Source organism: Corvus cornix, chromosome 5 (assembly GCF_000738735.6).
Source record: "Corvus cornix cornix isolate S_Up_H32 chromosome 5, ASM73873v5, whole genome shotgun sequence".
NCBI classification, from domain to species: domain Eukaryota; kingdom Metazoa; phylum Chordata; class Aves; order Passeriformes; family Corvidae; genus Corvus; species Corvus cornix.
In genome coordinates, this window is record NC_046335.1 from 21197244 (window position 1) to 21213859 (window position 16616).

A 16616-nucleotide genomic window follows, 5' to 3' on the forward strand; every position below is an offset into this window, starting at 1 on the left:
AAGCTGTCACCTGCTCATGGATTTCAACACATCCTTAAAAAAAACTCACATCAACAGGCAAGCAGACAGCTCAGGCTTTAGACCCATGTAGTCTTAATCAGTCATCAGAGCAATCGAAAAAATGTAGAGTACCAGCTCATTCTTTCACCTAGGTCAGAATGGTCTTGCTATCTGTGGTCAAATCATAGTCCACATGGCAAAAACAAACAAAAAAAAATCACAGATCTACTAAATCTGACTGTCTAAAGATCCAAATACACTTTCTGAAAATTGAAGAGCATTAAAAGCAAAACAATACCACTGATTCTCTTCCACGTAGGCACAGGATTTATTTTTTTAAATTTTGTTTGGGCCTCTTTTTTTTGTTTGCTTGTTTGTTTTGTTTGTTTCTTTTTAATGGAGTCCAGTTTACAATGAAGCCACATGGATTTTTGGTGTGTTATACCTTGATTCTAAGTTTTCTCTTTCAGAATGGAAAATGTAGAGGACAAAGATGGGAGCACAGGCAGCACCTCCTGAATCCCCTGTCACTGAAGGTTAAATATTTCTATTACACAGCACAACAGGAACAAGAAAACACCAAATCATCAACCTCATGGCTTAAAAGATGGTTATTTAAGAAGGGCATACTTACCTTCTTAACCTTCTGTTCTTAAAAGTTCTAATATCACAGCTAATACTGAAGAAAGATTGGTAGTTCTCCTTTCCCCATTGTCTTCTTTTACATTTACAACCCAATAAATTATAACTGACATGTACAGATGCCATTTCCTGTGTTTCCTAAGAATTTTAACATTTTGAATCTTTGCTACTGTTTCACAGCCTGTGAATGACTCAAGATGGCAATTATCCTCCAGTTCAAGATAGTCAGATTTTTCTTCCTACTTTTGAAACTGCTTTACTACACAGAGCTATAAAATCCCTTTTTCCTTAAACAAAATTCAAAAGAAAGGGGAAGGAATAGAAAGAGGAGAAGGATGCATTTCTCCATGCATCATTTTCAACACTTATTCTAATCACGTAATTTCTCTATAACAAACAAGTACTTTTCCTACTTCCCTGCACCTCATTTTCTTTGTAACTGAGAGAAAAGCTCATATTTCCAGTAGCACTATGAGAACAGAATACAAAAGCAAGGAAAAGGAGAGATGTCAAACCATCATGGAGCAAATTAATGCTCCACTCTTCAATGGACAACCTTTGATTCCAGAGAAAAAGTGAAGTATGACCAGATTTGAAGTTTCTTTACTGAGCAGATGAAGGGTGAAATCCTTTTTGACATTATCCTGCTGTGAGACTTTAAGCATAAGATTAGATTTGCTGTTTTCCACATACTGCTTAGTATGCAAAATCTGTTTCTTATTATCCAGCCTGTATGTGTCATTCATGCTTTTCATGCACCAGCAAATTCCAAAGGTTAACGATACTATTTCATGGAAAGTAGCAAAAGATTATGATTCTACTGCGGGATCTGGAAAGAAGATTAAATTATGACAAAAAAAAGTCCCAAAACATCTGGAATAGTGTCAGCCAGTTTAATAATCAGTCTCCTTTGTGAGAAGCTGTTAGTGGAACAGGTGAGGTAGAAGCAACATCTCTAAAACACATGTTAAACTACCTTGCAGAAGAAATAAAATGTTCTTTAGCCACTGCTGTTAGCTTTATTTGGCTGGGGGAAGGATGGGGTGAAAATATTTAGAATGTGCAGATGAATTTCAGATAGCTCTAAAGCCCACGGTAAGCAACATAGGGATGTCCAAAAAAAAGAAAGGAAAACACAGAAGAGCATATGGCAAATTAATAAAGAGGTGAAAAAATGCCTCAAAGGCAGAAATTACTCATTAATACTGAGGGCATCCTCTTTAAACTACACAAAAGGTAGGACATCTGCTTAAATTTTTCGAGGACTGTTGAGAAAAAAGCAGTAAATCACTCCGTCTAGATTTTTGTGGATGGAATAAACTGATCCATTCATCTATTAGTAAGACCAGGAATGAAGAGTTAAGCAAGAATAATTCATTTTAAAAGTCTGGAAGTAAGAAAAAGCTGAGCTGAAGTTTAAATTGTTTACTTTAAAGAAGGGAAAGGAGGTCACCTGGTACAACTTCTTCTATCTACCAACTCTTCACATACACCATAGTGCAGACATCTTTTCTCTCAAACTGTGTATGTTTGATGTAGGAATAGTCTGTATTACTCAAACTCACGGGCAAAAATTTTCCAACCACCCATCATAGGCTGTTGAGATGGAGACTGGAGAAAACTATGTCCTGATAGAAGACTTCTTTTCTTCAGTTTCTAATGCTTTGTCTAGGAGCCTCCACCCACTATTTCAAAGTGGTTTGCAAGACATAGATGAATTTCATACTTTTATCACAAATACATGAATATCTGGCAGATGAATTTTGTGGGTGGGAAAAGCAAGGCCCAAAGCAGGTGGCAGACTTGCCTTCAAGCTTCTGCTAGAAGAGGCCCTCCCATCTGAAGTCCTTTCTGAGAATTCATTTTGTCTCTTCACTGTGTTTAATACCCTGATGCAACACTGACACAAGGACCATTTAAGTCTTAACCACTTCCCTCCCTTTGGCAGCTTTTCTCTCAGGCCCTCTCACCAATGCCTTTCTTGGGGTGGTGGTAAAAGGAAGGGCCCTCTTGTTGTGTCATAATTAGTGATGAAAGCTGCAGTGAGCACAAGAGCTCAAGTAACTGTAAAAATGAACAAGTATATTGGTATCATGCCATTCTCCCCAAGATTTATTCTCCTCAGAGTTGTATATAGCACACCTGAACATACCAGGCAGCAAGGTGGTTTCTAGCTTTGCCAAATCCCTTCCAGGGAAACAGAAGCTGCCACTACAGATCTGATCAGACCTTCAAGATCTGTGAAGAACTGCCTGTTGTTCCTGAAAAATCACGAATGCAGCAATTGCAAAAGAGCAATGAAAATAAACCAAACCACCACATGCAACAACAACAACAACAACAAAAAAAAAAAGAAAAGAAAAAAACGCGTGTGATATGAAGCTTTAACTCCATAAACTCATTTGACATTTCAGACGTTTTTGGGTTTTCTTCTTTCAGATAATCCCCCTCAAAATCCTCAGCCAAAAGCAATGGTACTGCAGGACACACTGAAACACAAAACATGTCAGTGTGGTAGCTATCATCTTGTCAAACACACTGGTGATTGAATGGTAGACTTCAAAAGCCAAAGCAGTAAGTTTGTACAGCACACATGGAAGCTGCATGATACAAAAGTGACCTGATATGTCACCTAACAAAGAGGATGAGGAGGTTATTTAGTTTTGCTAGCCTAAACAAACCCCTATAATTTAAGGAAGTAATAATGATAGAACGGATAGGACATCAGAGATAAAGTAATTCTTGCCTTAAGTCTTTTTTTTAGCACTACTATACACTGTTAAAGACCAGCCAATTTCAGTCTCAAGGATGCCTGCATTTTAAGAGTGACTCGTATATATGACTAAGAATGTCTCGGAATTCTTCAGATTCCAAAGAAAAAGATGTCCTATAAATACAACTTCTTGAAAGTGCTCCCTGCTCAAGTAGAAGCCTTACTCATCACGGAACACAGATAATTCTATACTGTGGTAGGTGTGTGCTTTGGTACACAGGGAGGCTGAATCATGGTTACGCACATGAGAGGAACAATCTGGTCAAGACAATTCAGTGGCTTCCTCAAATTGAATAAAAGGAGGTGGCAGCAGAACCAAGACAATAAGGAATATTATTTTCCTGTTAAAACTTGTGAATCTTAATTGGTGGTATGAAACAGGGTACTGAAATACATGAACAGAAATAACAAACATGAACAGGATGCAATAATATCACCCCTCTGTAGTGGTACTGGTGCCTCTTAGCCAGGACAGTGCTGTCTGTTGACCTACACCTCATATTCTACTGTTCTCAAGGCGTTCTTCCTCTACACATTCTTTGATTCTGTCCTGAGATCAAACTGGCAGTTTCTGAGAAAACAACTGCCACATTGTAATCTCGGCCTCTGAAAACAAAGCCACAATGAAAGACAAGCATTAGCAGAAAACTCTCACATGATCTTTGAAAGACAAGATTCATGTGTGGGAATGGATTAACATTTCTTTAGGCATGCATGTTCTCATCATGGATGTGGTCCCTCTGCCCTTCATGATGAAATATGGAGATGTCCAGCAAATCAATACACAGAAAACTGTTCAGACAAAAAGCCTACAAATGTTTATTAAATACATATTTAAACATCATGAGGCAGCAAGGACTATTTGGGACTTCTGCCCTTAAAAGCATTAAGACTGCACCCAAGATCACTTCAGATGAAAACAAACTAAGGAGACGTAAATAAGGACTGAACATGCTTAGAGTTTTTCTTTCCTTAGAGGATGTGAGATAGCTGTGACTTTCACTGGCAACTGTAAGAATAGGCACCAGCAGGCAGCAAGAAAGATCTGAGATGAAGCCTTGAAGATTGCTGTGATTCAAAAAATAAGAAAAAAAATTCAACAACAAATGTAACAGCTTTACGGTGACCAAATTCTTAGGTTTTTTACTAATATTAAATATGTTGGCAAAAAGAACATATTCCTCTTCAGCAGTTTCCTTGGTACTGAACAGGAACCATTTGGGAAGGTAGTACAGACACAGCTTTCCAAGATCAAGTTCTTCCAAAGAGAGAATGAGGACCATCACTGACCTTATCACCCATTTTTTTAGGTCTCTTTCCAATTTTGAGTCCTATTTGAAGGACTTTAGAAGAGAAGAGGAATTTGCGTTCTGGAAAGTGAACCAATCTCCACATTCAGGCAGCAGCTGTGCTGGTACCACATTAGCACACAGACAAGCCAAGTGCCATATTATGTGTTTTGGGAGTGGTACTGATGTTACACAACCTCAGCAATACAACACTAAATCAAAGACCTACACCAGGTACAGGAGAAGGAAACACCACAGCTCTAACAATGGGACAGAGTCTTCTGGGAAAGCATCATGACTCCATTCCTGAGTCACACACAGAACAACAGAATAGTGCAATTGGGAAGTCCTCTGAAGGAGGAGGACTACTAGAGATCACATGCCAGCTAAACAGCCGATGGGTTGAGATAATTTTAAACAAAAGAGTTATCAAAAAATCACTAATATTAAAGAAGAGCTTTCAGTGCATCAAAGATAAATAGAATAGACTTTTTCATAAACCTCAAATGCATTTTTTTCCTTTAACCTTATAAACAACGATACAGAAAATGTGTACTTCTTTTGGCATGCCCACAAATGGGCAAAGACACAAGTTCTGCTACACTGCTCATTTCCACAAGGAACAAAGTGGTTAATAGACAGTATTAAGAAAAAGAGAGAAAGACAGAAAAAAGCAGCCTACAATTATGTGATACCCACCAATGCTGTGAGATGGGAGTTGACATGGAATGAGCTCCTTTGAGAGGACACAAAATTCTCACAAACCAGAGTATTATTGTGGGAGCATGAAAGGAGGGGTGGGGCACAAGAGCTCCCAGCCACCCAGAACACTGAGACACAAGAAAGGGATCAGATCTAATTGTATGGTCAATTTGGTTAAAGCTGATCAAAGTTATCTCTAAGATGATACTTTCAGTCCTAAAAAGGAACAGTCTTGACAAGAGGCAAGGCTTCATCATGGTGTAACCTGTAATCTTGACACAGTAGGGAAAGATGATCAAGGAGTCATTTCACTTTATGAAATTTTTGAAGGATCAGTTTGGGAAATACTTCTTGTCTTAGCAAACATACATATAAACTTTACAGAAAAAGCTAGTGACTGGTGGCCAACACAGCAGATTGGTACTGAATGATTCTAGACATAATGGTGATTGGTCATTTAACCCAGACAGCAAAACCTTGGAGTTTTGGATGCCAAGTATCCCAAGTGAGTTGGGAATTGAAGCCATATGCATTTTACTGAGTCAGTGATGCTGATGTCAATATTCTTTTAACTAATGGGAGCTTACAGGAACAGCAAATTATTTAAAGAAGCTTCAAGAAATCACTACTATTTACATGCTTCAAAAAGTAACTCATCCCACATGATTCTACACTGGCTGGAAAAGGGAAACTACTAAAGAGAAATGTTTTCCAGGCAGAAGAGGCAATGCCTCCAGTGCTTTCACTGGAGGTCCACCTCACCAAAAATTAACTCCTCTTTTCATCCAATCTTTACCCTTCAGCTCCTTCTACCTTTTATTTCCCCTTTACCTATTTGTTCTTCAAAATGCTTACTTCTGTGGATGCCAAGGGGTGTTCTGAAGCACAAATAAACTGAATGCTCAGAACATTTTCCAAAGTATTTTAAGACTAATGTAAAGCTAATAAACCACTCTGAGAAAACTACTAGTAAGTGGTAGTCCATCCCCTAGTACTATCCTTTCCCACTACTGGAGGTACCACCTCATAGGGGATGGAGCATATAAGAAAAGAGCTGCTAAGCCACTCACAGAAACCAGCAATCCTTAAGCTGCATTTGGTAGACATAAGTGTAGTGAAGGATATTGCAATGGAAGCAAAGGTGTGAAATGAATGGCAAGGTAAACAAGTAGATGCACAGAGTGCAACAATGAAGTATGAAGTGAGTGCTGGAGAGGGGAAGCTCTCTGAAATCAATTATACCTTCACATCCACGTTCAATCTGCCCACTGCGGTGCAGAGCATCGTTGATAAGGTCAGGCAGACGCCCATTCAAGTCCACAGATGCCAGACAGCCCTGAAATCCATCACGTGAGGCCACCAGCTTTGGGAGGTTGCTATACATGCCTTGAGCTAGGCCAGCAATGTAGAGATCACCTAGAGGAGAGAGGGGTAAACATAAAGGAAGAAGAAAGTTACACACCTTCTAGAGTCACTTTTCTTGCCACCAAACATGAATAAAGCAAAGCGAACACATGTTCAGAGAAAGTTAAAAACAGAGCAACATCTTGTGCAAGAAGTAATTTCTGCTTCCTTTACTACAAACAACCAAAGCAAACCCCAAAACAAAACAACCAACCAAAATAAAAACAAAACACACAAAAACCCCCAAAACAACAACAACAAAAAAACCCTCACAAAACCCCCTGAATAACCCCAGTTGTAATTGCTACCTAACTAGGAAAAAATGCAAAATGACAATTTCTGAAAAAAGCAAAGTATGACGAACTATTCTGCTACAAGAAGTTGTCAAACAAAAAAGAGATAAATGAATTCAAAAGCCAAAATGTGCAAAGTCCAGATTTACTGTTCTGTAACGCATGGTTACTGTAAGCTTTCTCTTGTTCACTAGTTGAGCCCTGCAAGAATGAAGGGGGAATCCGTCAGCCTTGTAGAGTTTACCTTTAAGATCCAGATTTTTGGCACCGTTGATAACCTGAGTGACCACCTTAGTGTCCACCTTTAGGCTGTGTGTGTTACTGTTATCTCTGGTAATGACGACATTGTGCCATTGGTTGTCATTAAGAGGACGATCACTGTTGCCTTTGATAACATTAGGTCCATTCCCGAGGTCGAACACATAGTGTATATACCTGTAAACATAGCAAGAACTAGTTAAAATTCTGGAAGAACTCCAGCATTACTGGGCCTTATTTTAGCCAGAGCTGATAAATTAACTTTAAAAAGTCATGAAGGGAAATATCTCTGGGTTAGAAAGTTCTAATAAGCCAAAATATTAGCCACTGCTTTGAAAGAATATAATTGTTTCCTTTCCACCAAAGTGTAAGGATTAGGGTTTTGAGGTGACAACATTTCAAGTAATCAGATTCTAACCATAGAACATTCCTCTTTTCCACAAAATTCTCTCAGATCCACAAAAATACTGTCTGTGCATATAATGAATTTTTTAAATTGGTAATATTGATAAATGTACTGGAGAGCAACACTAGACATGCTTATTTGGGGCATATATTCCCCAGGTTCATTCTGAGTTTTGAATAACCCCCATAAGAAGTTAATTGGGAAGCTCACTTGAAATATTATATTAAAATTCACATGAGATCCTAGACTTATTCAAACAGCTGAAAAACAATTAGCAATGCTTTTGGCAAAAAATAAAGACCCTAACGAACACTGAAGTCATGGGAGTGTTACACTGAATTATTTATATATTTCAAACACAGAAATCCACCTGAGGGTAGAAGAGAAGTATTCTACTTAGAAAAGAAAAAAAAAAAGGACAACAAAATTCAACTCTCAATAGAGAACCAGGAGCTCATGACTGTTGTTTTTTTTATTACTCAATGTCCCACTTACAGAAGTATGTGCAAAGCTAAAAATGAAAACAGATTGAACTGAAATAAACAGGACTAGTAAACTGTGGAAAACATGTCTACCATGACTAAATCATAAGGGATCAGAATTTGTTCAGTTAACAAAGGATTTTTTTTTTAATAAGCCATTGGTCTTTTGAAAAGAATATAGCATCTCAAAAGCAAGCTGAGTTCACTTTTTGTCAAGCATTACCAGCAGAAGTACGAATTCAGCAGCCCATATGCTTTTTCTTTTTCCTTCACTGGAGATAGCAGAAAAACAAGTATTACAATGGAAAAAAAAAAAAGGGAGGGGAGGGAAGTGGGGAAGAAGAGAGATAAGGAGCCCTCAGCACATTTCCTCCTCCTCTGTGCTAATCTGTGAGGTTGACAGAACAAAACATTAGTTTAACTACGTCCAAATGACTTAAAATACTAACTGTAAAAATGTCCTTCCCCCAGCCTCAAGAGGAAGTCAGTGATAAAAGCAGGAATCTTAAGCTTCAGTGTTTATGTTTAAATGCTTTGCCTTACAGCTCAGCCAATAGAGAAAACATGAGTATCAGGTGAATTTCCCTTCATGCAAGCATTTTAAGCTCACCCATAAGTTTATTTATAAATAAGCTGGTAGAAAATAACAGAAAGCCACTTACCCCTTGACTAGTTCAACTGCGATAAAGTCATTGCCATCACCACTGTTAAAGAGGATGAAACCATCAGCTGAGGTGGTCTTGAACTGAAAGAAGAGGTGCATGGATGTGTAAGCCTGCAAGGTGGCCAAGCTCAAGTAGCTGCTCTTAGTCTTGAATGTCACAGGGTCAGCTATAATGTTGCGGAGACCGAAGCGTGCCTTCAGCTCACAATAGTCAATGTCACCGTTCTTGCACAGGTCAATGTAGAGCATCCCGTTGAACATGAGGCTCTGGAGATGGCCGATGAAGCTGGAGGGGATGACAGAGATGTACCGTTTCTCTGTCATGATCCCTGTCTCGATGTTGTGGAACTCCAAGCGGGTGTGATCACCAACCATTGTGCCTGAAGGACATGAACAAGGAGGAATATTGGGGATCAGCAACAGGTTATATGGAGCCCTTCATGCTCCAGTTTCCAGACTAACAGCCAAACTAAACCCTATCTGATCAGTGCCCAGTAGCTTCCACAAGAAAGAATGTATGGAATCTTGGTGAAGAGGCTTGCTAGAGATGCATGAGTCTAGCAGTTGCCAAAACCTGGCAGAAAAGACAGGCCCCTAAGGGGCCATGGGCAGCAAGCTCTATACTTTTCCCTGTGCTTCACAGACCAAGTGTCTCCCTTAAAGCCTACAGTGATCTACTTGATCCAGCAGACCATCTGCCAAACAACATGAACACTTCCGAGACAACTTTTCCCAGTGCACTTCCTGAAAACACTTGATAAACATTGATTAATATAAATAGAGCAGTGAGAGAAGTGAGAACAGTCATAAAATTGCTGATAGGTATTCCATTGTTCCCTCCTGGTGCCTGATGTTATTCCTCTTCTTTTAAGAGCAGGCAGGAGGGAAACACACAAAAATGCAACAGATAAAAAGCCCTCCATATATTTAAATCATCAACCTACCCCTTGGGCTATTTACCACATCATGACAGATTTCAACCTCTCAAAATATCCAAGCTATTCAGTATACCAAATACTACTTTCAGACTACTTCTACATTTAAATGTTTCATTAAGTGTGCTAGGCACCAGTGCAGACACATACAGATAGATGAAATAAAACAGTATGCTATAAAGACAAGTTGGGCAATGTCAGAATGAAAACCCTTTCAGCCAATCTTATTTTAGCCCTCCACAGTTCTTCATTAAGGTCGTTTTGACTATTTGGTCACACATGCCAAGTATCTTTTCTAAACAGGCCTTGGTCCATTTAGTAAACAACAGGAATAAATTAAATACTAAGAATTTAATTGTTTTCCTATCATTCACTGTACAACCACTATTCAAATTCTGCTACATTACAAGGCCATTATTTTTTCTCTCATGACATTTTCTGCAGTTCTGCATTGGGTTTACACAGTGTGGTGTTGGCTGTGGGGTGGCTGCAAGGCAGCCTTAGTGAAGAGAGGCCAGGGCTATCCCATGCCTGACACAGCCTATTCCAAATGGCTCCAACCCACCCACCACAGGGCACAGCTGACCCCCTTGGCCACAATGGTGGTGCCTGAGGGAAAATGTGAGAAAGGACGTAATGCTACCAACAAGTAAGAAACAAAGGGGAAAAAAAACAACTCAAACCCAAGAACTAAAAAGAGGGAGGGGGCATTCCAGGTGCCAGAGCGGAAATTCTCCAGCATCCACAGAGAAGACCATAGTGGTGCAGACAACTACACGGCAGCTCATGGAAGACTCCTGTGCTAGAGCAGGTAGATATTTCCTGAGAGAACTGCAGCCCCTGGAAAGCCTACACTGGAGCAGGTTTTCCCAAAAGCCTATGGTGACCAGCCATGCTGGAGCACTTCATGAAGGACTGCATTGCATGGGTAGGACCCACACTGGAGCAGACAGAAGGGTGAGGAGGAAGGAGTGTCAGAGAGGAGCTGTCACAGGCTGACTGCAGCCACTATTCTCCAGCCCCCTCCTCTGCCTAGTGGGGGCAGGGGGGAGAGGCAGGAAGGAGCAAACCCAATAAAGAGGGTGGCAGACACTGTTTTACTTTTTGTCTTTGTTTCTCACCATTCAACTCTGTTTTTAATTGGCAGCAAATTAATTTTCTCCAAGTCAAGTGTGTTTTGTCCATGATCATAATCACTGCACAGGTGAAGTCCTCTCTTTTAGAAGGTTCTTAGGTTTTTCAAAGCAGACAGCCACACTACATGTTGGTCCCTCTCCTAACATTTTAACATGCTGGTTAAATTCACCAGGTTTAAAAACCAGAAGGAACAAAGATATTTAAATTCACACTAGTTTTGTGAAACTTGACAACTGTATAAAGACCTGAGTAAATATTTCTAGTGTGCTATAGATAGACAAAATTTAGCAACAGTATCTTACTTTAATGCATCAACAGGTCAGCAAGCATATATACACAACTCTTGACCTGTCACTGCAAGAGGTATTTGTCAGTCAGTGCGATTATACCTGAGAATCATACCAGTCACCACGGCTGAATCCAGGACAAACTCCTCCAATTCCCTGAGGTTAGATCAACTGGGACTTTTGAGCTTTCTCATATTCTGTGCTATCTCCTGAAACCTCCTACCATTTCTCACCTTAAGAGTTTCCAGGAATTAAAAGACCAAAAAAAAAAAAAAAAAAAAAAAATCAACCAACCAAAAGACAGTAGTCCTTTCCTGACTTTTCCTACTAATTGTGACTTTTTTTTTTTTTTTTTCTGTTGGGGATAGAATGAAAGCTGAACACATTTATAAAGACACTTGGATGATACATCCTGGTTTGTAGTGTATAGAGTCAGATTAAATGAACTGATGGTCATTTTCTTGCTTAGAGCCTCTGGAAACACTGAAATATTCCTAAATCACCTCTCATGATCATGTACAAACTGCAATTTTTCAATTTATATTTTGTCTAAATGTGTCCAAGTTTTACTCAAAGACAGCAAACAAACACAGTTGTTATTAGAAAAAATGTTTTCAGCTGCTTCAAATATGAAGAAAAAATATTACACAAACCAATTCAACTTTTTCCCTTATTCCAAATTTTACTAGTGGATCTAAATATAAATGCAATTATACAAAGACCATGGAAAACTTCAATCCAAGCAGACACAGCTGATCAAACTTAGAAGCTGAAGGCAATCACAAATTTCTGACTATTTAGAAATTCAAGTGTCAGGACCAATGAAAATGTTTTTAAATCCTAAAATGGTTCTTCACCAGAAATAATATTATTTTAGTTTGAAAAATGGCAGTTTCCAGGAACTGAAATAGTACACGGGGAAATTTGTTTAGAAAAACTTTCTCGCTTCCACCGCTGTGATTCTTAGAGGCTTAAAGTTTCAGTGTTATCAAATGAAAACTTAGGATTTTTCCAAACCAGAAGTGCTTTTTCTTAAAATTAGAAAGTACCTTTAAATAACAAAAAATTAGAAAAATAAAATTAAGAGATGTCAATGCTCAAAGGCAAGAAAACTCCTTCTTTGCTCTTCTACACCTTAAAAAAAATACAAGGCAATTATGGCCTGAGTGAGAGAAAAAAGCCAAGACTGGGAAATCAGGAGTACACTGGGACAGGGAGCCCAAATATAGGGGGCATTAAAAATAGAGTGAGGGAGTTTGGAGGAGGTGAGCCCAGAATCTTAGAAAAGGTGAAAAATGAGAAAACTGGGGCTGGTTTAATAAAAAAGAAATAGTGTTAGAAGCAGTAGTGTAGAAAGTTAGGAGTAGTTCAGTGAAAAGCTAAAAAGGACATGGCAATATAAGATCAGAAACAGAACAGAGATGTAATTTCCTAGGAAATCATGGAGTGCAATCCAGTGTTTTCTGATCTCATTAGCTATCAGCCCCACCTGCAGAGTTCACCTCTGGTTCCCCCACTGTGCTCTACAGAGAACTGTACCTACTACAGCAATCAGAAACTCTCTAGTTCAAGTGGTAAGAGACAGAAAAAATTCCAGCCTCCACTGTGGTATTTGGGTGCTAGCAAGATGTCATAGGGAGGAACATATCTGCAATATTTGTGTCTCATTTACCACTGATGTTCTGAGGTCTGTTCTGAGGTCAGGAGGAACGTGGGACAAAGGTTTTGTGATTAAACAGTAAAATGCTGTCCAGAAGAATTGGATTCTGTCTCTGCCTTAGATGTCCTACAGGAAACCAAGTCACACACTTCATTACAGATTTTTTTCATAGGTGGTCCCTAATTGTCTACATCTAATTCTTTAAGTAGCAGGGTTGAACTAATTTACAGGATGTAGTTTACAGACATGCTGAATCATTCTGATGCAAATGACTAAAAAAATATGCCAAATTGGTACCAAATACATCCAACTTTAATCTGGTGCCTTGTTTCCAAACCTGCAAAATGGGAAAAAGATGCACACTTGCTTCACATAACACAGAAATGGTAATAAATCCAGTTAAAGCTTCTTAGCTCTGTATAAATATATTGATGAGTAGCCCACAACACCCACCAAAACAAATAAGAATTAAAAAAAAAAAAAAAATCAAGGTCTAAATTTAGAGCAAAATTTACCTGGCATGCATTGTTCCAAACAAGCAACAAGAAGACTGAAATCAAATAGGCCGTTTATTTCTACTGGGGGCCCAATTTAGAATTCTGATCTATGCCTAAGACAGCAAGAATCCTGTGGAAAAATCTATGTGACCACATCACTGAAGACTGTTATCATCTGCCCAAGGAAGTGGGATGCAGATTGCACAGAAAATCTTAACTCCGGCTTTTCTGACTTTTGACTTTGCCATGATGGCATTCTTTTAACTAATATTTTTAGCTGTAATGCATCTTTAATTATGTAATTCATATACATGTACATATGCGTATACTATTTTAGTACAGGATTGAATCATTATTATTTATAAACTCAGTTTCGTGAAAAAGAGACTTCAAAACCAGATGGCTTTAGGGGATCGATTCGGTAATGCAGAGAGTGCCACCTCGTGGTGCTTCCTGAAAAAGCATATCCAGAAGAATTGTTCTCAAATTTAGAACTAATCGGGATGAACTGTTTGCCGGCATGTGACACTAACTCAAAAAGTTCCCTGTTAAGTAAAATTCATTTTTCCTTTAAGCTAATTTTGACCAAGCCACCACCAAGGCTGACTTCCAACAAGGAGAGAGAATGATTTTTCTTGCATATGTTTCTTGATCTCTCTTGCAAAATCACAGTCTATATAGCACAGCATATATTTACTTCAGAGAAAAATCTTATTTCAAACCATTTTCCTGTAAGATGACTTCTTTGGGCTTATTTCAGATTTCTGACTCCTGGCTTTCCAAATAATCTAAATTACCACAGTATTTAAAATAATTCACAGAGAAGAAAAAATCTTTTTGCAGAGATAGGATATAGTGTTCTGGCACTGTGCATGGGAGCCATTCCCTCTAGTTGCATTCTGAATAGAAGCTACTCAGAAGAGAGGATTTCAGCTTTTGGCAAACCAGCATGGGTGTCAACTCACAATCATACCCCCAGCAGTTTTGCATCCAGGGCTCCCGCTCTTTTTGATTCTATCATCAGCCTCCAGGCTGCTGATGTTTTCCTCAAAAACCCAGTTCCTAAAGTGATATACGACTATGAGAATTTTAGACCTTCAAAAGAAAATGATAGGTTTCTGGCTCTTGCAGTCATGGAGAAATGGACCAGAAAAGTATAATCTCTAAAATTTTGCAATTAGAAAAGGATCAGTCTAAAGTACTTTGATCATTTCAATGCAAATCTCAACCTGGGACACACCAGCTTTCCTGACTGATTGATCTTTTCTTTCCTCCCTTTAACTACATTTCTCTGCAAAAAGTAGGAACGCAAAAAGCTGTCTGGAAATGCAGAAAATGGAAAAAAAAAAAATCAAGAATACCCAAACTACAAAAAGGAAAAGAAAAAAAAAACCACACAAAACAAAACAAAACAAACAAACAAAAAAAAAAACCCCAAAAATATAATCAAGGAACAGCAGAGACATATATCCACGCTCTGTAACACATGTACTGCATGCAGGTTTATCATCAAGGAAAAGTTTGTGCAGAGGAACAGTCTAGAGAGCCTTGGCTTTGATTCCACAGCATTGGAAACCATCATGTTAACTCAGGAATGGAGTGTACTCAGTCTACTTCAAAAAGAGCCTGGATCAAGAGAAAGTTTTGCTGAACACCTCTGCAATCTGAGATACGTGCAAGCTTACCTGTCCCCTAAACCCGTATCTCATGTCGTTACAGTTGTCACAGAAGTTTCTGGTGCTGGCTAAGAACAGTGTCTCAGACCTGAACATATCAACATAGTAGCACTAAATAATACACAGGTGGTAACAGAAAGGGGTGGGGGGAAAGATGCACACAAGAACAGGGAGAAGGTAAAGACTAGAAATGGAGATACAATAAAGAGATCAAAAAACTCACTCTTACCCTCGGCAACATCATCATCCACAATCAGCTTGAGGCTCTTTCCTCGCCGAACCACCCGGACAGTGTGCCACTCGTTGTCATTGAGTTTCTGCCCAGCATAAAGGGTTTCAGGTCCCTTGCCTGGGAAGGGTGATAGGTGCAGCAGTTAAAGCCAGACCCACAATCACTTTAGTACTTGCTCAATGGGAATAATCATGAAAATCAACCTGGTGTTATACAGACCAGTAGAGTGTACAGGCATTTAACAACCTGTAATCAACCCTCACACCTACACCTTCCCAGCTCAGGGAATCACAAACCCTTTCATTCAGTCAGGTGCCTTCCTCCTCAGAGCCCTAAGATCTCATGCATTTAAAATGGGTAGAAATCTCTCTTGTGCTGTGGTACTAGTTTCCAAACATCACGTTGTACAGCACCTTACAGTAATAGGAAAACAAGTTGATGACTGAAATATCTCTAAAGTGGAGCCATTACAGTAGCATTTTGCTCTCCTAAGAATCTGGATTTACAACATCCCCAAGGTACCTGGGACTCTTTTCAAAGTTAATCACACTGGTCTTTCAACACTCCAGTATCAAACACCAGGTTGGTTTCAGTCTCAAAGAAAACCAAAAACAAAAAAAACACCAACCTCTCAAAATACAATAAAAAAACCCCACAGAACTTCAAAGCCCACCTTCAAAAATTATTTAAAAAAAATTAAAATCTCAAAAAGAAAACCATTTACCAACCTGGCTGATTGCTTTAAGGTTCTTTGGAAAAGCAGCCTAGCTTTGAGGTGCTTACTTCACCCCTTGAATTATAGTCAAAAGAGGAAGAGGAACCATGTCTTCTCCTAAAGGTTAGACCACAGTTGCCCTTGCAAACAATGCTCCTGGGAAAACAGCATTAGTGCTACCCATATTTGTCCAGTTTTGCTGCTCACCCATCACAGTTGACAGGCAATTACTTAAAAAATTAATTGTTCAGATTACAGGACCAGAACACCTCACTCATGTCAAACAGTAAGTGAAATTGAATAATGGTGTGTGCTAAATTGAAAGCATCTATCCTCATTTTAGTACAGTACTAAAGTGGGGACTTTTGATCCAGGTATACCAGAAAATGTAGAACAAGGACAGCCAAGCTTGTTGCACATTGGGTCTGGACCCACTGCCCAAACTGGCAAAAGGGGAACCCAAGGAAGAAAAAACGAGACATATTGAACATGTTAAAAGAGACAGGATAGGGACAATGAGGCACTGCTACAGCTATCCTACTGCACTGGTAAAACTAAGGTCAG

General features: G+C 39.1%; 1 protein-coding gene across 34 annotated transcripts in view; it reads right to left on the bottom strand.

Annotated features, from left to right (window-relative positions):
- NRXN3 (neurexin 3) overlaps window positions 1-16616 on the bottom strand; it is a 982026-nt gene that overhangs the window by 532601 nt on the left and 432809 nt on the right. For all 34 annotated transcript variants that reach the window (XR_005602064.1, XR_005602065.1, XM_039553074.1 and 31 more), the window contains 4 exons: window positions 15335-15454; window positions 8912-9293; window positions 7348-7538; window positions 6649-6822 (listed from right to left, as the gene is read on the bottom strand). Coding sequence is in view for 32 of the 34 variants with exons in the window: in XM_039553074.1 (XP_039409008.1) it covers window positions 6649-6822; window positions 7348-7538; window positions 8912-9293; window positions 15335-15454 (867 nt within the window). In the remaining 2 variants the exon portion in view is untranslated. The remainder of the gene's footprint in view (window positions 1-6648; window positions 6823-7347; window positions 7539-8911; window positions 9294-15334; window positions 15455-16616) is intronic.